Source organism: Castanea sativa, chromosome 2 (genome assembly GCF_040712315.1).
Source record: "Castanea sativa cultivar Marrone di Chiusa Pesio chromosome 2, ASM4071231v1".
Lineage (NCBI taxonomy): Eukaryota > Viridiplantae > Streptophyta > Magnoliopsida > Fagales > Fagaceae > Castanea > Castanea sativa.
The window spans coordinates 30,366,546-30,388,000 of NC_134014.1; the positions used below are offsets into that span (position 1 = coordinate 30,366,546).

The following is a 21,455-nucleotide window of genomic DNA, read 5'->3' on the forward strand; positions in this document are numbered from 1 at the left end:
TACATGATCTCCACTCCACTTCCCTGGCCTACCAGTATATTTTTACATCATACCTACCAATCCTTATAGTAACTACCAAGGCAACATCGTGCGGCTAGAATGTTCCCTCCTTGTCCTCATCTGAAAAACCCAAAGTAGGGGTGGACACCATCTTGGCCTTTTTGAGAGACTGACTCCTATCATCTAAATCGAGGCCCACAAACATAGACATGACCCCAGAACAAGTCCCAGCATCGCCCCTAGGCTTAGCGAAAATTACATTAATTGTGCCCAAAGCTGGCCGAGGAGCTACACCCCTTTGATACCCGGCTCCCGAATGACTGATCTGACCTAATGGCTGCTGCAAGAATTGACTTAGTTTCCCTGCCTTCACTAGAAGACCCAGGTGATCTCGCAAAGTCTTGTAGTCCTCTGTTATGTGCCTTTTTTCCTGATGATAATAGCAGTAAAGGCTCTGGTTCCTCCTGGATGGATCCCCACCCATCTTATTGGACCACTTGAAGTATGGTTCATTTTTATCTTCTCCAATATCTAATAGACTGGCTCTTTGAAAAATGAGTTAACCACTTGAGCCCCCATTAATGATGTCTGATTAGGGAAGTCCCTTCTAGGACAGTTATTATGATATCTTGCTCCTCGAGGATCCTTTTTCTTTGGGAACACCTTAGCTTTGCCCTTTCCCTAGGTCTGATCTTCCTCCACTCGTTTATTCTTATCAATGTGATCCCTAAGCTGGCGCATACTGAGGGAAGGCTTTATGGTTAGTGACTTCCTTAACTCATGCTCTATCGGGAGCCCTACCTTAAAGGTTCTCACCTTCACATCCTCGAAATCTCCATCTATTTCATTGTACATTTCCCAATATTTGTCTAAATAAGTCTTGAGAGTCTCGCCTTCCCTCATTGCCATGGACAAAAGAGCGTCTAAGGACTTAGGAACTTTACTGCATGTTATAAATCTAGCACCAAATGCCCTTGTCAACTCTTCAAAGGACCTTATTGATCCCTCTCCCAAAGCATCAAACCACCGCATAGCCAAAACCCCGAGGCTGGAAGGGAAAACCTTGTACATGAGAGCTTCATTGCTAGAATAAACTACCATCTTCTGATTGAAGTGGCTCACATGCTCCACAGGGTCAGACCTTCCATTGTAAATGGTAAAAGTTGGCTGTGAAAATCGGTGGGGATGCTTGGCCTTGTTGATCCCTCTAACAAAGGGTGACTTAGAGATTTGTTGAAGTGTTTTGCTCATTGTGTCATTCCCCATGCTATGGTGAGATGACCCTTGCCCGCGCTTGTACTTGCCCGTGCTTGTACTTGCCCTTTTCTAGTTTATCCTAGTGAGACGATGTTGAAAAGGACTTGCTGGATGGAGTTCTTGACCTTTGGCAATATGAGCGATCCCTACTCCCCCCCTGATCCATCACTTGATGGGGGTGATAGGCTCCTTCTATCACACTCCCTTCACCGCAGCTTCCTGCGCAGGCGATATATCTTAAGCTGTAGCTTCCGCGTCTCTTGATCGTGTGGAACATGGCTCCCTGACCTTGAATGACTCCTCTCAATACGCTTTGTATGGTATGATTCTACCACAATGCTTGGTGTATGGTGCTTGTTACTCCTCTGTTCTAGATTAACAAACGGACTCTCCCTCTATGAAGCAACAGATTCTTCCCTATTCTGCTCCGGGTTGGCCATGACTTATCAAAACAAAGCCATAACAAAACCTTGTTTCCCAAAAACAACGCCAATTGTAAGGGCACGAAATCTTGGCGGTCCAAGCCCTCTTAGAATAGTGAGATTGATGTTTCCAAACCCGGCCTAAATCAGTAAATATTTGTAAAGAGAGTGTGATGAACAAGTTGGGCTTCGCCTAAGGACAAAGATAGAGAAGGAGGAGGCAAAATTCTAAAATTTAAATGTGTAGATGGATCTTTACAAGCTTGTCCGAGGACAATGTTCTTGGGTTGTTATACACACTGTTCACTCTCTTTCTCTCAATTACTGTTCTGGCTCTAATCCCTTTCCTTCATTATTTTTAGATCCCCTTTATCTAAAAGTCCATTTTCTTTATATACTTCATGCCTTCTTGCATCCTAACCCTCCATCTTCAATCCTCCTAAATCTCCTTAGGACACTTGTCCCATTAGACTTCTAGTGAAGGTGGTGGAAGGAGCTGCTAAGCTGTGGATCTACTGTTCAAGTCACTTCCTCATTAATGCAACTAATAAAGCTGTTGTCAACCATTTAATGCAGAGGAGTAGGTGAGACTTTACAAGAAACCTCCCACAAATATCTCGTTTATCCCTTAAGGCACCCACCTTCACCTCTTATACTCCCCAAGGACGCTCTATCACTTCCCACTCTCTCCTCGGGCAACCTCACTCCTCAGGCTACAGGTGCTTCTTCGTGAGGAACAACTGAAGGCTATAGCAGTGCTTCCAATCTTCAGTCATCGGGTCCCCACAATTATTATTATTATTAATATTATTATTATTATTATTATTATTATTATTATTATTATTATTATTATTATTTTCTAGATAATTTAATAGTTACAATATTGGGAGGGCAAGGATTTGAATTCCATCTTTATTGAAAATTTCAAAAAGGACCCGTTGAGGTACAAGGATCTTGACATGTCTATTTTATTTTATTTTATTTTTATATTATGTTAGTTGGAAGTAGGGGAATTTGAATTTTGAACCCTAAACATTTTCATTGAAAATGCTAAAAAGTGTCAATTGAACTATAAAGCTTGAGTAATGCTAAAAACTAATGACGAAACCAGGGTGTAAGGGGGCCTAAAGAGATAGAATTTGTAATCAGAATTTAAAGTCCTCAAATTATGTCTAAAATATCTCTTGAAAATTTTTCTTATGACATATCCAAACACTTCTCTCCCATAAAGCATAAAATTTCTTCACTCTCTTTTTCCTTTTCTTCATAGTCAATGAGTCAATAAAATTTCTTCACTCTCTTTTTCCTTTTCTTCACAGTCAATGAGTCAAATACTACGATTACTATCTCAATTAACACTGTTTATTTTAGCATTAATATTTTTCTGAAAAATGGTTCATTTTCCAAAGAAGATTTTCTGGAAAACTATTTCATTTTTTGGTGTGTGGTATGCAAATTTTTTGTAAATATTTTTTGTATAATTTAAAACATATGTATTATGTAAACCAACTAATGTCATCAATATAAATAAATAAAAAACCAAGAATTAATTTGGTTTTCATACTAAAATTTTGACAAAGATACAATCAAAATTAGTTGTCAAATTTTCATAATCTCTACCACTCATCTTGCTCATATATAGGGACAGTAACCTATACACACACACACATATATGTACCGTACATACATATAAAGCCAACTCTATACTAGAAGCAAATGTTGGGGTCACCTAAGGCCCAAGTAGAAATGAGACCCCCAAATTTTAACCAATGTTGTTATTTTTTTTCATTATAATAGTATTAATTAAACTCAAATATTAGTCAATAAATAAAATAATATTTTTTTTCAAATGATAAAAAAAAAATGCTACGTCCACAATATTTTCCACAATACTTTCATAATAAATCCTAAGTGATAGATTGTTACAGGCTATTATTAATGACAAAAAAATAATTTTAATGATGAATTCAAATTAAAACTGATAACAACTTAACACCTAGAATTTGTTGTGAAAATATTGTGAATGTAGCACTTCTCAAATAATAATAAATAAATAAATAAAAAACAATACACAAAAACATTTACAACATTTTTCGCAAGTGGAGTTGGCAAACTTTTAATAGTTCTTATTTAAGTCCATCACTAACATCACTTTTTTATTTACCACTGTCAATCTAATACATCAAGAAGTGTGAAAAGTTTTATCAAATTTTTTGTGTATAGACTTTGTAAAAAAAAAAATCTACGCAATTAATGTTATTTGTAGTAATTTTTGCATTTAAAACTAGACAATAAAGTTTAAGTAATATTTAATTTCTTTTAAAAATCATATTTAAATATATAAAATACCTCAATTTCAATTTTCACATTAAGCCTCCAAATACATTAATCGGCCCTTGCATACATAGCGCATAAAAAGCAATGGGTCTCATCCTTAATTTATATTTTTTTTTCACTTTTATGTGTGAAAAGAAGTAACTTCTGCCTAGAATCCATCAAATTGAAAATTTATTAGAGAAAAAAAAAAACTTAAAATTCAAAGCAAAGAATATATGATTGAGAAAAAGAGAAAATGTGCTAAAAAATTATGTTTCCCCTGACTACAGAAGAATATAATATTTATAGGAGACGAAACGAGTGAGAGAGAGAGATTGTCTTCCATTTTTTTTTTTTTTGTGAAAAAAAACCTATAGAAAATAAGCCTTATTTTTATTAGATTTTCTGTTGATTAAAGATTGTTTTCCATTAACCAATTTTTTTTTTTTGTATTACCAAACACTGAAAAATTATCTTTATAGAAGGTTTTCAAACGAAACAAACAATACATAATTTTTTTTTTTTTCTCGTCTTTGTCAATTCATCCTATAAAATCATCGATTTTAATCGTTTTCCAAAGAAGAATACAAGGAGAAAAGATCGAAGTAATACTACCCAAGACTTGTGTCGTGTAGAATGGGAATATAACACCAATTACATTGAGCAAAGTAACAAAACAAAATAAGACCTCCTTTGGGTCATCTTCTTACAATTCACACCCCAAAAATTGAGCAATATTAAATGCAATAGATGGCAAACAATTCCGACCACGTGGCCTACTCAAAAAAAAAAAAAAAAAGATTTTATTAAATGCAATCTCATTTTCGGCTGCCTCAATTAAAGATCAATACAACAACAAAAAACACTACAAGCAAAGAAAAATAAAATCCCCCAAATTACATTTGTTTTGCAATTTACTAAATTGGGGTTAACCCATTTGCCAATTACCATCCAAGACCCAAGTAAAGTAAGTTCTACGTCCTAAATCCTAACTACTAAAATAAATTACAAAAATAAAAATAAATTGAAAAAAATAAATAAATAAAACTCCTCTCCCTTTTTCAATTTCCATCGCAACCCCCCCCCCCCCTCCTCCCCTCTTCCTTTATGTTTTTTTTTTTTTTTGGTAGAAAAGGAAATAACATTAAGCTAAACAGAAAAAACAGGATCAAGACATAGCCTGTTTACAAACAGCCCACGGTAGTCAGCTTCTACAACAGAAACAATGTCCACAGGAGGATTAGAAAAAACAGCAAACTCAGTCTCCATGGATAACCCAAGTTTAGCCAATTGGTCCGCACATCTATTCGCTTCTCTATAGACATGTTTAAATCTAACCTGTGGAATCTGGTTAACAAAATGCCTGCAATCCTCCATAAGAGAGGAGATGATAACATTTGAGATAGTCGGATTCAAAAAGGCATCTACCTAGGCTTTGGCATCCATTTCTACAATTAAGGCTTGCACCTAGGCTTGCACACAAAGGAAGAGTCCATCTCTAAGGGACCACAATTCAGCAAGGAAGCTATTCACTGGGCCAATCTTCCTAGCATATCCCAACACCCACATACCTGTGTCATCTCTAACCACACCTCCACCTCCAGCCAACCCGAGAGAATCAACTGAAGAGCCATCCGCATTGAGTTTCTTCCAGCCGGTATTGGGTTTTTCCCATCTAATGCTTTTTAAAACCAATCTTTTTGCTGCTGTGTGGCTGTTTGCACAGTGATTGTACTCTATGGCTCGGGCCAATATCTCCTTAGCTACATTTGGGTTCTGCACTCCACCTTTGAAGACGTAATGGTTTCTATTTTTCCAGATCATCCAAATTGCAAACAGAAATACCTGGAACCACGGAAGCTGATCTGATCTGTGGATCAGCTTAGCATTACAATTAGAAATAAGCCACTCCTTTAAATCCTCTGCAAAAAAATCTGGTCTAAGGAAGGCACGCCAAGTTGGTGCCAGATGGCTTTAGCCGAGGGGCAGTCTCGCAAGGCATGGATTATATTTTCAGGATCATTGAGACATATAGGGCAAGAGTTTTCTACTGCAATACCCCTTGCCGAGAGACATTCCCTGACACCAATGCTATTGTGCATGCATTGCCAAACAAAAAATTGAATTCTTGGCAATGTTTTGAGCTTCCAAATCCACTTCCCCCTAAAAGGAACTTCCAGGTCAGGCGCTAAGGTCAGAGAGTACGCTGATTTTAAATCAAAAACTCCCTTTGGCGAGAGCTTCCAGGCCAATTTATCTTCTGTTCTAGCTGCTAAGGGTAAGGGAGTGGCTTGAATGACCCTTTTGATATCATTTGGCAACTCCATCTGCAACCTATCCCAATCCCACCCACCAGGATGGCCAATTTCCTTAACTTTAAAACCAGCAGATTGTTGAGTCAAAGGGCCTTGAATGACATGCCTTAACGGACCAATCTCTGACCAATTATCATGCCAAAAATCCAAATTGCTATCAGCCCCAGGTAGCCATCTAATGCCTTTCTTGAACACGTCCTCTCCCACCTTAAGACTCTTCCAAACTCTAGAGCTTGATAGCTTATTGGCATTCCTCAAGTTAACTCATTGATGGTTACAATACTTCATTCTAAGCACCCTTGCCCACGACGCTTTTTCCTCGGTGTGGAACCGCCAATTTAATTTAGCGAGCAAAGCCGTATTTCTTCCCCTGGCTGTTTGGAGGCCCAACCCCCCATCTTCCTTTGGTCTAGTCACCTTTTTCCAGCCCACCCAATGCATTTTTTTGTTATTATCTGAGGAGCCCCATAGGAAGTTCCTATTGACTCTATCAATACCCTCTATCACCTTCCTAGGCAACATGCAGCTCTGCATCACATAAGCCGGAATAGTCGAAGAGGCAGCTTGGATAAGGACAGATCTCCCTGCCATAGACAAGAGGTTTGCCTTCCACCCGGCAAGCTTAGATTTCACTTTATCTAACACAAAATTAAAGTCCTGATTCGATCCTCCGCGGTGTCTAATGGGAAATCCAAGGTACTTCCCCAAGCAGCTTGTTGATTGGAATTCGAGAGTGGAGACAAAGGCATCCTCTTCATCCTGGCCAACATTTGGGGAAAAGAAAACTCTTGACTTTGCACTGCTAATAATTTGACCTGAATCTCACTTGAAATAAGATTTTTTTTTTTTTTTTTAAATCACTTCTATTTCTCGCTCACATTTTTTTAAGGTTACACTTTTCCCATTAATAATAGGACATCCGTTTTTTTTTTTTTTTTTTTTAAAGGCGGTATTGTAGTACACAACATGGATAGGTGTCAATTGTCAAAAAATTAATGCATCTAAATTTTCTTCTTCTTCTTTTTTAATTCTTTTGCAATATTTAACAACCTTTTTAGAGAATATGTGTAGTAATTGGAAATGAAAGTTACAGGCCTAAGGTGTATTATCAAAATTTTAATAAATTTTGATAATGTATAGGTGTATTATCAAAGCACATATATATTTTCTTGAAAATGTATAGGTGTATTATCAAAATTTTAATTAATAAAACATTAGTTTAATTTCTTAAACTAATGTTAATAAATAAATAAAACATTTGTTTAATTCAGAAGCAAACGTGTTTTAGCAATTATTGATATTAATAAAAATTCAGACTTTTATCTATTGTTTTTCTAGTGAATTTTAGAACCCTTTTTCCTTGTGGATTCAAGGACTCGTGGATTCGAGATTAATTTTGAAAGCAAATATGTTTTATTTCTTGTTTTTTAAAAGTAAACGTGTTTTGTTTTTTGACGCTTTTACATCTCGTATTCTTTTGTGCTTGTGTTGAGAGAGAGAGAGAGAGAGAGAGAGTTGAAACTTGAAATTGTTTTGTACTCACGAGATACTATATGAGAGAAAGAGATGTAGAACATTGAATGTATTGAATAATTTCAACGTAGAGATGTATTTGCATTTAACTTCAAATTTTTAAGTTGAAGCTTAAACTAAAGACTAGAATAAATTTGTGCGGAGTAAGGTTAGGTCCGTTTAGGATATGAGTTGGGTGGAGTGGTGGGGGGAGCAAATCCCTCAACCTAGATTTTTCAAAATAAGAATGAGGGGTAATGGCAAACATTCCAACAAGTGATACTGATGAGATTATGAGACATGTTAAATCAAATGAGATATGATACCTAAGATTGATGTACTACACATATCTTGTGTGGGACTTATTGAACTGTGGTAGCCAACTGTAAACATACATAATCATGCATTATAAGGAAAAAAAAATGTTTGTCACAATTCACAAATGTACAATAAGAACCAAGAAGCTCTAGGTGGAGAAATGAAAAGACAGAATAGATCCACATTCATCAGTTCTTGAAAATGATATATATATACACAAAAGTCAATATTTATTTTTCCTAGACTATTCTATTCGTCATATAATTTCGCAATTGACAAAGACTTGCCACTACTCACTCAACTCTCACCATGATTTGTAAATCTGCTTCCGTTAAATATTGGTTTGGATGGCTCTGTTATTCTTACTTTCACTCAACATTCATTTTTTAAAATATATATTAATAAAAATCATTTCATTTTACAATGATGACCACCTTTATCAATCACCTCTTTTAGATCCTACAAAAATAGCAACTTAAACCATGCCAGTTGCCACCGTTAAAGCCCTTCTAAGCAATATATGCAACTATGAATCCAATTGGCCATGCATCCTTCTTAAGTCTTAGCTTCCAGTAGCCCATATTAGTTTGGGGCCATAAACCCAATTGTTAGTAAATTTTAGTACTTGTGATTTCAAAACTCATTCTCTTGTTAAGCCATGGAATAATTTTTATATATTACGACAAATACCAAACAAGAAAAAAGGAGCTAGCAACAATTATTCAGGAAGTATGATATCAAGCAACATTGATTCTCATCTCCTATGTTAGATTTTATGAGAGTGGAGAGAGAGTACATAGAAAAGAGAAAAAAAAATAATAATGTTTACATAGTTTGACCCAACGGCTTATATTTTCACTATAATCTTATAATGAACTCTTTATGGGTTTATATAGGGAAAGAGAGATAGGATTGGGCATACATGGGCCTATAACAAAATTAGGCATCTTGAGCCTACTTAGATAAACATAATACCTCTAACATTCTCTCAAACTTAGGCGGAGGGTTGATGAAAGCTTGCCATCTATAAATTTTGGACAATTGATATATATATATATAAATATATATATATATATATATATATATATATATATATATTAGTCTAAAATGCATCAACATTTAATCATGCATTCTTTGTTATTAGAAAAAACTAGTCTCTTTGCAAGCATGTACTCAAAAGCTCTTTTATTTTATTTTTTTTCTAAAATACAAAACTTTCCATTAATCATAATTCAAGTTTGATGCATTTTTCAATTACAAATATACCTATGGGTGTGATGGTATTTATTCATGTCCAGATGTATTGTGTAATATTTCATCACATACCTAGGAATTTTGGTGATTGAAAAATACATCAACCTCGAATTCTGATGAATGGAAAATTTTGTATTTTACAAAAATAAAAAAAAAATAAAAGAGCATTTGAGTACATACAATGCTCATGCAAAGAGGCTAGTTATCAATAAGATTAAACTCAAGAACAGTACAGTAGGCTAAAAGGCTCGAGTTATCTTTAACACAATATTTGCCCCTTGCTCAAATGAGTTTGCTAAAGGATTACAAGTAAAATGGTCTCTAGAATACAACTAAGCCAGGATTTTTCAAGAGTCAAACTTGGAGATACCTGTGAATTTTTCTAAAGATGTGCAAATGAAGAATTACTTCGCAAAGACACGCTTGAAATGTCACTTTGATTGATACAAGTACTCTAAAACGTTGCCTTGGTTGTTACGTTTGGAAGTGAAAACCCCTCTTTTTCCCTCGTTTTTCAATAGAATTCTGCAATTGAGTGGCTCTCTAACGAGATCAGGTGGGCTCTTCAATAATGAATCAATTGAAGTGCCTGTTTGGAAACCTTGTTTCCAGATCGACACAATCTCTCAAATGAGCCACTAAAACAAAAAAAAATTATTTTTAAATTCTTCACATTCTTTTACCATCAATTTAGATTACTCACATATTACAACTTACACTAGTATATACCTTATACCGATATAAACAACAATGTTGTCACACGGCCTAATTTATATTCTAGTAAATTTAGCGAATCAGCTATTGGCCTAGCTTGCATGAGTTGCATATATTGATCCCATCTTCCTTCTTGTGGTGACAGATTAGTCCTGGAGGCAGATACTCATTTTGATTCTCACCTTTCCTACGGCAAAAAACTCATTTAGGATAATGGCATCCTCACAGCCTTCGATAGCGGGATACACTTCAGAAGTAGAAGACAATGGAATCAAGAAAATTATCAGTAGCCAAGTGCTCAAGCAGATGCATTCTATACTAGTTGCCTACTGATAAAAGCATGGAGGAACTGTTGACTAGGGTAAGTTTACAGGTACAAAGCTTCAAGATGAAAAGATTAAAGAATGTCCATACTGCAAAGGAACCTAGAAAAATTGCTCTCAATAGTACCGTGTCCTTGTACATGATAAAATGAGAAGTTATCATTAACGACAATGGTCCCTTGAAAATATATATATATAAGGAACAAAATTGCTCTCAATATTGTTCACTCCACTTCATCCCCAAGAGTAATGTAAAAAAATCTTATTGAAATAAAGAAATATAAGACTAGGGCAAATTAATAAAACCCATCGCAAATGGAATATGGTTTGGTTATCCACCATCTATGGCCTCTCTCAGTACCTTCTGGGCTGAAACATCTCTGTAACAAAGAACACTCTAGTAGTCTCCTACATTCTTCCTAAAATAAAATTTGGACTACTTGTCTATTAAACAATACTGCCTACCCTTGGACGAACCAGATAGATGGCATTCAACCTTTCACCAATATCCTTCCTCATTCTTATTATAGAAAACCATTATATAAAACCATTGCAAGCACAGTAGAAAATGTAAAAGCCCAATTAGACATTGGCTTTTCTTTGGTCTTGGAGAAAATGTGTAACAATGAAAAGCATAATATCCAGATGGTACATCAAATCTTCAATCCAAAGGAGATTAATTATTGATCAACTTGCATCAATTAGATTTGACTCAGTTCTCCTCCAATTCTCAAACATACAAAATCCTGCCGAGTGTTATAACCAAAATAATCATCAAATACTCCAGCACGTAATATTAATATAATCTATAAAAATCAACTTTGCCTAAGACCCCCAAGACCTTGCTTAAAACTTTAACTGATACATGATTGAATGCTTGTTTTCTGACATTCTTACTTAAACAAAAAATAATAAAAATCCCCTTATCCTCTCTGCCACTAACACTGCTTCTTAATTATTTTCCAGCAAGCCACGAATACATTAGCTCCAACCAAAAACAAAACAAAACGACTGATTACATCCAATGGGAAAATCCTTTTTTTTTTTTTTGGGTTGAAGAACCAATAGCGTTATCTTAAGCACCTCAAAGGAGGTAAAATACTCTCACTTTATTCCTAACTGACAGCAATACTGGAATTGATTTGAGTAACTAATTTTTTCATATAAGCCCCAATTGCAATTTGCTGGATCTCCAACATTATCCTCACATCAGAAGGTATGGGAATTTATCCACATTTCTGCTGTAAAATAGAATGCGAGATTAAATTTTTGTCTCTGGGATTTCTGAGACCCTTGGTTGAAATCTCTTCACTAAAAAAAGGAACTGTCATATGGGTGTTCTCTGACAACTTAAACTATGATAATTTAAACCACTGTAGTCTGATGAATCACGAAATAATTTATAATGTATTTCAAATCTGTAAATTATCACCTATTTCTGACATTAGAAGAAAGTGGCAGAAAAATGTCATACCCGGTGCACAAGGCGAGGAAGCTTCTGCAGGGTCTGGGATAGGAGGTTGGCAGGCAGCCTTACCCTCACACTAAGGTCCAACCTCTAAGAAAGTGGCAAAGAATAATTGAAATGTAATACGTGACTTTCGAATAGACTGAGGAAACATCCAAGAGAAATACTTGCATATTACCTATTGTATAGCCTATCAATACAACACACTTGGGCTGATAAGCCTAAGAATCCATAACAATTTGTGCGTGTGTCTGTGCACGCAAGCATGGTATCAAACTAACTCCTAGATTTGACATGAAGAACCTAAAACATTTTAAAAGCAACCCAAAACAAAGAACTAGCAAAGAGCAAACAGATGGTAAATGCTACAGCCAAAGAAAACAAATCAAATGCCAGAGGATCCCTAAAGAAATGACCAACAGTAGAGTTATCTCCCTTGGGTTTTAAACTGATTCCAATAAAGGAGAATCTATAGTCCTCCCAAGTGCAGTATGGCATAATAGAGAAAAGAAAGAAGGGGGAGGGGGGTTGGGGGAGGCAAGTACAATTTCTTTATCACTAACTTGTGAACTAGTTCACAGCTGTCCCAGAACCAGCAACAATCATAAAAATTCTAGTATATTTCAAGTATGATCACAAATGGAGAGTAATCATTTAAAAGACTAAAGCATGTAACTGGAGAGTAATCAATTCAATGAAAGCCATGAGTACTAAACAGAACATTCAGGAGAACTACAAGAAAGACCAGTTTAGATAGAGTCTTGGCATAGTTTAATTAGGAGAAGGGTTTTACCTCATTTTATGCAGCATGACCTGATGATGAAAGTTTCATCTTAAAAGGTCTCTGCAATTGAGCACTAAATACAATTCTAATGATTGAGGCATCCATATGTCCTTTCCATATGAAGGGACAAACTGCATCACTATCACTGTGTGACTTCAAATGGAGAGTAATTATTCACAACATTTTCTCCTCATAGTCATTATTGTACATATATCTCGTGGGAGTGGGTTACCACTTAGCAAATCAAGCAGAAAAGCGAATTGTCAAATTTAATCTTCTACAGAGTGTTGTGAAGGAAAGGAAAGAAAAGAAAAATAGATAAATGAATGATAAAAGAAGGTAGTCTAACAAATTATCCATAAATTATCTTGGAGGCAATGAAATGACAGTCATTATAATATTTAAGGAAAAAACAATAAGATTTCCATTTAAAATTGTATCAGAAAAGATTTGTCTCTTAAATTCCAAGACATCTAACTTTCTTCATATGCCAAATTCAAGGAAAATCATCCTTGCCTAAACTATTCTCTCATGGCCACATATTGGGCCAGCTCTACATAAAAAATTACAATGAAGAGCCCATGGCTAATTGTAGAAGAAAACTGTTGCTCTGCAGAAATATTGAGTAAGCTTTGAAAAAATGGATAAAGAAAAGGATCTAATGGGATCCAAAATTACATCCCATTTGTGTAGGAATGTTAGACAATACTAACTCTATGGTATCTCAGACAAAATGGTGAGTAGGGTATTCATGCTCATATCCATTATAATCATAATATAGCCTTTCGCCCTTAGCAATATCACGAGTAGCAACCAAAAAGACTCGGCATTCACCATTAACACTGTATCTCACACATTTACAATTCTGCTTCTTCCTACCTTCCCTGCAAAGAATCGGATCCATTTTAAGCATAAGGGACTCAAATATTCTTAATTGAAAGGTAAATCTTAACACAAGGAAAACAGATACTTTAATTATGTTAAGTTCATTGGAGATTATAGTGGAAAAGAAGTGTTGTGGATAGACAAAAATATAGCCAAAGGCAATTTAAGAAGTTGTACAACTAAGAATTGAGAATATTTTTATTTATAGTGTTAGCGTTGGTAAAAGTGTGAGGCGCACTAAAGCTCAAATGACTCTTGAAGCCTAGGCACAAAATGCAATCATGTGCCTAATTAAATTAAAGCACAAATTTTAAATAAAAAAAAAATAGTATAGAATTGAAAGCAATTATTAACGGATAATATGACAATCAAGTAATCATATAAAATTGAAATATAGCATTTTATATAATTCTCTTGTGCTTTACAAAATTTACTGAAGTGTGATTATGATAGCCACGATATAAAATCATACTCTTTTTTTTGTATGAATGGACTTTTTTAAAAATAAATAAAAGAAAAAGGGGGGGGGGGGGGTGTTATACCAAGTGGGAAAAAAAGGAGTAGAGGAGAGGGAGAGAGAGAGAGAGAGAGTAAAGCAGACATAAGTTGTAAAAGGGAAAAGGAACACTTTGTCTTTGGCTCTAGAGTCTTCCATCTCATGCTGTGTGGTGATGAGATTGCATGTTCCTAATAGATATATTTATTGTCTTCTAGAATTTGTATCGAGGGGTTGAGGGATGGGCTTATGTGTACCATTTATCATATCATAAAACTTATGAAGAAGCTCCAAAAAGCACGCCTAAGCAAAGTGCTTCACTTTAGAGGCAAAAATAGCTAAACTAACACTAGTTTATGCTTTAAGCGCACTTTTACCAACACTAGTTATTTATTCTTTAAAAATTTAGCCAGAATGTGGACAAAAAGAGATAGGTTCTTACGGAGTATGATTGTTTATGCCATTGATAAAGCGCGCAATGTTCCCACGTTTATCAGGGCAGATGACCAGACTTTTAGATGGGTTGGTTGCCAAGAGAAGGGTCATCATACTATCACAATCATCATGTTCCCGATTCTTAAGATAATCCACATTGCCCGTGTATTCAGCGATAAATGTCATATCCTTAATCTGGCCATCAGCCTCTACCGTATAACTACATCACGAGATGACAATGAACCTACTCAATATGCAGGTATCATATATAGTTACTAGCTTTACAAATGAGTTCAAGATAAAGATACCCTTCACATGAATCAAAAACTACAATAAGGGGAGGGCATTCTCCTCTTTTACACATAGCTCTGCATTGTTCCAATGTCTCGGAATCTTCTTTGGAAAGAACCTAAAAGAAAAACCACATACTATAACTAACATGCTAGATGGTAAAAAAATACTACCAATATGTCCCAATAAAGAAGACCAAAAATTCAAATGGGAAACAAAATTGAAGGAGCAATTTCAAGTTCAAACCTGCATTCCACCATTTTCAAACTTGGCCTTGTTGGCTGATCTGGGAGCCATGTCAGGCATGTAAGTGAGATCATCACTGAATTCCATGTGCAGTGCTGTTAAGGCAGAAGCAAGGGAACTCATTTGTTTCAGCCTTTGGGAAGTATCTTCTGTTGGAACAAATGGCAATAGTCTCCTTCTTTTCTTTTGCAACACCAATGATCCTGAGCGTCTCCTACGCTTTCTAGCATCTGAAGTCAATTCAAAATATACATAAGCATCAAGTTACAATCAATGCATGAAGATAAATATCAAACATAGGAATTACATGGTTTAAGATTTATCTCATTCTCTGTAAAAAGTGCTCATATAATCAAAAATTTAAAAAAATTCAAAAGAAGATTCATGGTTCTCCCATGTCTTTTAGAAATTTAATTGTGACATTAAATGCTGAAATTCAGGGCAAGTAGGCATGAAGAAAAAAGAGAGAAATCTACAAATAAAGGAATCCAAGAGAGAACTCAAACAAAATAAGGCTATATTTGTAGCCTCTAATGATACATCAACCCCTCCTGAGAGAGTCATGTAAGTGAATTACAACACCTTTTTTTTTTCAAATAAGCTTTCACCCCCAAGAGAAGGGAGAAGAGGAGAATCAAACTAATGACCTCTGCTTAATGAGGCATGGTCCCCAACCAATTGTACTATCACACAAGATACCAAGCTTTAGTATAGAGGTTGTACACACATGCACATGCAACACGCAAAGAGAGAGAGAGAGAGAGTCTTTGAAAAGATCATGTTAAAGAGGGAAATAGTTATAAAAACATCGAATGAATGATTAGGCATCATTCTAACACTTTATTTCATTTTATCTTGGAAAAGACTATAACTTAACAAGGCCAACAAGAACCATACAAGGAAAAATTCTAGATGAGAACATTTCACCAACTTATACTAGACCCCTTTACCTTTTACGGGGAAGGGCATGCTACTCACATCTTAAAACTGATAGATGAAGTAGGTGGAGTGAGACACTTTATTAATTTTTTTAGAATTGTGTCATGAATAAAATGCACTGTTCTAGCATTAGAGATAGGATCAATACCCTGTGCTGGCGACATTTAATTAAAACTCTAAGAGACTGACTTGGATACTGTCTTACCTCAGCATGCTGGCGACGTTTAATTATAACGCTTTTCCTGAAACAGACACTTTGCCTAGGGCATACCTCAGAGTGCTTTTGGATTACTAGGAATCCATGAGGCACATTCTATGCTATTGTGTATCCTTTTAATTGGAAGGTAAACTTATCGAAAGGAAAAAAAAAACATATAAACCCCACTACATATAAAAGTAAGAATATAAATTAGAAGGTAAACTTATCGGAGGAAAAGGCCTTAGTGATAATTGTGATGGAGGGGGATGGGGAATGTCTCTTTTTCACCATTGTAGAGTGGCTTCACTCAATCAATGCTACAACATTTTAGTTGAGTTAAAGAATGTGGTGTTTGCTAATGGATTGGAGTGGCTTTGCTAATGGATACTGTCTTACCCTTCACTATTTTTGCATGAAGAGACTGCCCTCATGGCTTGCAAACCATTAATGATACAAATCCAGAAAGGATTTAGTTAGATATGTTGTATAATCAGAATTTGCTTCGAAAAGGAAAGGGGAAAATAAGGAAAAGCATTATAAATTTATGGTTCCTTTTGATTCTGTCAACATGATTATGACTCGTGAAAGTACTACGTATGTATCATAACTTTTCCAAATGTCCAATATGTAAATACTCACACATGCATACATGCATAGAAACACACAGAGATTAGCATATTTTGGTCAAATTATATATAACACACAAGTCCAAGGCAGGGATGGCAAATGCTGAATGCAATTGAAGTTCAATCCTACACATTTAGTAGGTATACATTATCATAGATATAGTGAATATATTAACGAATTTGAAGTTCACAAATCATACGATTCGTTCTCTTCAGATATGTGAGTACCTTATTTAGTTTTTGTAAGTTCAAGTTGCTTGATTACAATATATAATCCTACAATCCAGATAATGTAAAAATCTATTTTTATTCATTCAATATATAACCTCAAAGAGTTACATACATCCTTACTTCCAAATGTTTTTAAATTTGGCAAGCAATAATGTAAACAGACACTTCGCCTAGGGCATACCTCAGCATGCTTTAGGATTACTAGGAATCCATGAGGCACATTCTATGCTATTGTGTATCCTTTTTTTTTGGGGGGGGGGGGGGGGGGGGGGTGAGAGAGGGGGGTTTAATAAAACATTCTACTTACCAACAAGAGTGAATAAACACTTTGAATGTGCCAACTATTGTTGGTAAAAGTGTCAAGTGCACTTAAGTGCACAAGCCTCTTGGAGCCAGGGTGCAAAGCACAACTATGCACATGATTGAAGTAAAGCACAGATTTTTCAAATATAATATATAATAATCTCTAATAAAAAGATACATAGCATATAATAAGAAGAAAAAAAAAAGCTAATAACCTTAAAATGGTAATATATTTTGCGAATTAGCTATATTGGATGGTGCAATTGCACATTCTGTAAGTTTAAATTTTACACAAGTTATTTCAATTTTTTTATAACTTTCATATAGTAAAATTGAAAACAATTATTAATAAAAAAAAATATGATAATAATCCAATAATAGAAAGTTTAAACATAACATTTTGGATAATTCTCTTGTGCTGTATAAAAATACATAAGGAAGTATATGGTTCAATGAAAATAAATCCAAAAGGCAAAGACCAAAAACTACAAGAATAGTAAATTATCCTTGTTCATGTCTATCAATATGTAAAGAAAAAATTGTTTGTGTAATGGAGCACCTTGAGAACAATGTTTGTTTAATATATCCAATTTCCATGTCATTTCCTTCAAGATCAAGGAGTTGATTTTAGTGATTCATATATTTTTTTTAGCGAAAAATAAAAAGCGAACCTAAGCATGTCTTTTACATCTTCAAAAAACGCTAGAAAACTATGTCTAAGGCGTGTTTCGTTAAATGAGCTTTGAAGTTTGAGCTTGAAGCGTGGTTTTTCCTTCTTCAAAAAGCGCTAGAAAAGGGTGCCTGAGGCGCGCTTCATTAAATGAGCTAAGCGATGAGACCTTGAGGCTTTGAGCTTTGAGCTTTGAGCTTTGAGGGCGCTTTTAACTGTCCTATCCCCTTAACTCAATCATGTTTACAAATACTCTCTCTATATGTAGTCTCTATCTTCAAACTCCTCATTTAGGATTAAGCATTAACCCTCTCCCCTCCCCCCCAAAAAAAAAACAAAGAAAAAAACTCAGTTTCAAATTTTATTATTTTGATAAGTAGTATTTTTAGTGAAATTGTCAAATTTCTTACATTTTTTGTTGCATTTAATTATTCCAGTAAGAATCCCTGAAAACAATTTGAAAGACAAACAATCAATAATAAAAATTAAATCAACAATGATCGAGTCCGATACAAATGACACTAAAAAAATTAAATAAAATATTTATAAAAAAAAATCCGAAAATACGTAAATAGTAGTCACACGAATTTCGATGAAAATGACGTTAACAATGATTGATGATCGAGATAAAGGGATTAATAAGACCTTGAGGAGATGGCATAGGAGAAATGATCGAACATTTGTCCTTCTTCTTCTTATCACTACCACACTTCTGAATCCGAAAGAAATCAATTATCTTCTTCTGAGAAAAACCTTCAAAAATTAAAAAAAAAAATTAATTAATTAATTAATTTACCACATTGTCACATTTGTGAGTCTAAAAGTTAAAAGCAACAAAAAAACAGAAATCGCGTACTTCTTAAACGTCGGTGGTGGCCGGAGCAATTGGGGCAAAGCCAGGATCCGATGGGGACTCGAACGACGATCGGTCTGACGCATTTCATGTGGAAGCCTTTGTCGCATTTGTCACAGAGGAGAAGCTCGTCGCCACGCTCGCCCGACCCGCATTGCTCGCAGCTCACGTCGCTGTAGTCGTTTTTCTCAACAACTGCGAAACCAGCCTTCGCCATTACTTCCGATAGAGGCTTCAGCTTCTTAGGCGGAGGAGACGGCGGCGGAGTCGTCGGACGGCGCGGTGCCTCAGTCCGCCGAAGCGTGCCGCTGAATCGGATGAGTCGTTGAGCTGGAGCCATAGGGGCAGCTTGGGGATTATGGGCAAGGGTATAATCGGAATTAGGAAAAAATAAATATATATATATATATATGTATATATAGAATCTCTGTAGATGAAGAAGACCGGCGAATTGGTGTGAAAGTTTTTCTATTTTCTCATTCTCTTCTCTCCTCTCTCTTTTTTGCTCGCGGGGAACTAGAGAGAGTCTAGAGAGGGGGGGTTTGTGTGCTGACGTGGACCTATGTGATTGGTTCTACAAAGGTGCGCACTTTTGGTAACCTGCGCACCTCGTAAGTCCACCCCAGTTTCTCATTTCCTACATTTGTAGCCGTTTGTGACTTCACAAAAGACGAAAATGACCTTATATGGTGGTATTGTCTCCGGACCACCTTTTGGCGGTGTTTTAGTAATTTTTCGAAAGAAAACCACTGGTGACTGGTGAGTAGTGAGCAGTAGTAGTGGGCTCAGTCGAACTTACACTCGTCAAGCCTAGCCTAGCCTAGCCTAGCCTTTCAATCCTTTATAAAACTAATTTTTAATTTAGGTAACTTTCTTCATTTATTTCGAAAAAACTATTGTATTGACAAATAAAGCATAAAAATTACTATTTTTATCTGAGGACTATTAAATCCATTGCGGATATGTTTTTAAATTTAATTGGGAAAAAGCTAATTTACTACACTTAACAACATTCTCAAAAAAAATATATATATATACTACACTTAAAGAAAAAATATTTCAATTTTATCAATTAAAAAAATTGTACCTACTTGATACTACTAAAAGTGGGGACTCTTACTTATAAAAGTTATGGATTATGTTAACGGATATTTTTAAAGCATTTGTTAATAGGTTATTTTAAGAAAATTTTGATACTACTTTTATGGAAACATAAAAAAGTTGTCCTAAAAATTAGTTACTTTTTTCTTTTCTTATAAAAAATCTCTAAAAATATTTTCTAAACTAATATCCTTAGGGATCTCAGATCTGTTTTTTTTTTTTTGAGAAATGGGTAAGTCAATATTATTAAGCACAATCATTCTGAAATACATAATTCAAATCAGGTGGTAGTTCTTCTAACCACACGTCAAGGTCAGCAGCTAGAACTGCTCTTTTTGCCAGGGAATGGGCAAGACAGTTGCCCCCCCTCCTAACATGATTAAAGAAACAAACTTGCATACTTTGACTGTAACATTTAATAGCTTGAATAATATGGCCTATGTGGGACCTGTTACTGTGAGGATTGTTCAAAGCCGAAATAACCTTCAGAGAGTCTCCTTCCACCTCAGCTTGGAAAATACTTATTTCTTGTGCAAAAGTAATAGCTCTTCTCGCGGCCAAGGCTTCCACCATGTCAACTGAACTTGGAAGAGGAATTTTCTGACTAAGTGCAGTGATGATCCTCCCCTCTGAATCTCGTATAGCTACACCCAAACCTGCCCATCCCAAATTCTTAAAAACGGAGCCGTCGAAGTTTATTTTGAATAAGCCAGGAGGCGGTGGTTTCCACTTCGTCTCTGCTCTTGGGATAACAGACTTTGAACGTATAATGTTTGCATCCCAGAACTCCAGCAGTAGGTCCCGAGCCCTCTTGACCGTCTCGCCAACGTCCCAAACTACTTGTCTCTCCCTTAACTTATTTCTTCTAACCCAAATACACCATGCGACCATAAAAAACAGAGCAGCAGTACTTGGAGTAGATTCTAAAAGAACAAAGGAGGCCAGATCGCTGAACTTGGTGAAATTCCTTGTTCTTGGGTAATGGAAGCTCGGGTCTGAAAACCAAATGCTTTTGGCATGATCGCACATCCACAGGCAATGAATAACATCCTCGGGGAGCTCTTCACATAATTTATTGTGAAGGGTTTACAATTTACTATATGCTTTGATGGGCTTATTTTATTAATTTATTTTACTTAAATATATACATATTTTTTAGATGTAAAGTTTTAAACATTTTACATAAGTTGACATTTTAAGTTAAATTAAACAAATCCTATAATAACAATGCAATCAATTGACCAAATAGCTGCTAAGAGTCTTTGTATCTTAATTGGTACTTCTTATTGTATCTAACAGAGACATCCATGATTCAAATCTTTACTCTTCTATTATTTCTACTAATTATAATTATTTAAAAAAAAGTTACACTTACCCTTTAAACTATACCCTCTTTTGCACTTACCCTCCTAACCTATGAGAATGCACACTTTAATACAACAATACAAACCATCATTTAAGTTTCTTACTTTAGGAGAGAACTTCTGGCCTCCATTA

General features: G+C 35.4%; 3 protein-coding genes across 3 annotated transcripts; all 3 read right to left on the reverse strand.

Moving 5' to 3' along the window:
* Nucleotides 1–681: 681 nt before the first annotated feature.
* LOC142625191 (uncharacterized) lies at nucleotides 682–1,266 on the reverse strand. The gene has a single exon (XM_075798885.1). It carries the CDS (start codon nucleotides 1,264–1,266, stop codon nucleotides 682–684), a length of 585 nt encoding a protein of 194 aa, XP_075655000.1.
* Nucleotides 1,267–13,083: 11,817 nt separating this feature from the next.
* LOC142623962 (putative Histone-lysine N-methyltransferase ATXR5) lies at nucleotides 13,084–19,476 on the reverse strand. The gene is made up of 6 exons (XM_075797454.1): nucleotides 18,861–19,476; nucleotides 18,650–18,757; nucleotides 15,037–15,266; nucleotides 14,808–14,908; nucleotides 14,507–14,719; nucleotides 13,084–13,567 (listed from the first exon to the last, which is right to left on the reverse strand). Exons 1-6 carry the CDS (start codon nucleotides 19,195–19,197, stop codon nucleotides 13,408–13,410), a joined length of 1,149 nt encoding a protein of 382 aa, XP_075653569.1. The 5' UTR covers nucleotides 19,198–19,476; the 3' UTR covers nucleotides 13,084–13,407.
* Nucleotides 19,477–20,204: 728 nt separating this feature from the next.
* On the reverse strand, nucleotides 20,205–20,987 carry LOC142625192 (uncharacterized). The gene has a single exon (XM_075798887.1). The coding sequence runs from the start codon at nucleotides 20,985–20,987 to the stop codon at nucleotides 20,205–20,207; it is 783 nt and encodes a 260-aa protein (XP_075655002.1).
* Between the last annotated feature and the right edge of the window lie 468 nt (nucleotides 20,988–21,455).

Bases quoted from the DNA above. Each gene is read 5' to 3' on its own strand.
- LOC142625191 (XM_075798885.1), bottom strand. From the start codon at position 1,266: ATGGGGAATGACACAATGAGCAAAACACTTCAACAAATCTCTAAGTCA.
- LOC142623962 (XM_075797454.1), bottom strand. From the start codon at position 19,197: ATGGCTCCAGCTCAACGACTCATCCGATTCAGCGGCACGCTTCGGCGG. The intron at 14,909-15,036 runs GTTTGAACTTGA...TTTTTCTTTTAG, and splicing joins TTGAAAATGGTGGAATGCAG to GTTCTTTCCAAAGAAGATTC. The intron at 14,720-14,807 runs GTATCTTTATCT...CTCGTGATGTAG, and splicing joins GTTTTTGATTCATGTGAAGG to TTATACGGTAGAGGCTGATG.
- LOC142625192 (XM_075798887.1), bottom strand. From the start codon at position 20,987: ATGTGCGATCATGCCAAAAGCATTTGGTTTTCAGACCCGAGCTTCCAT.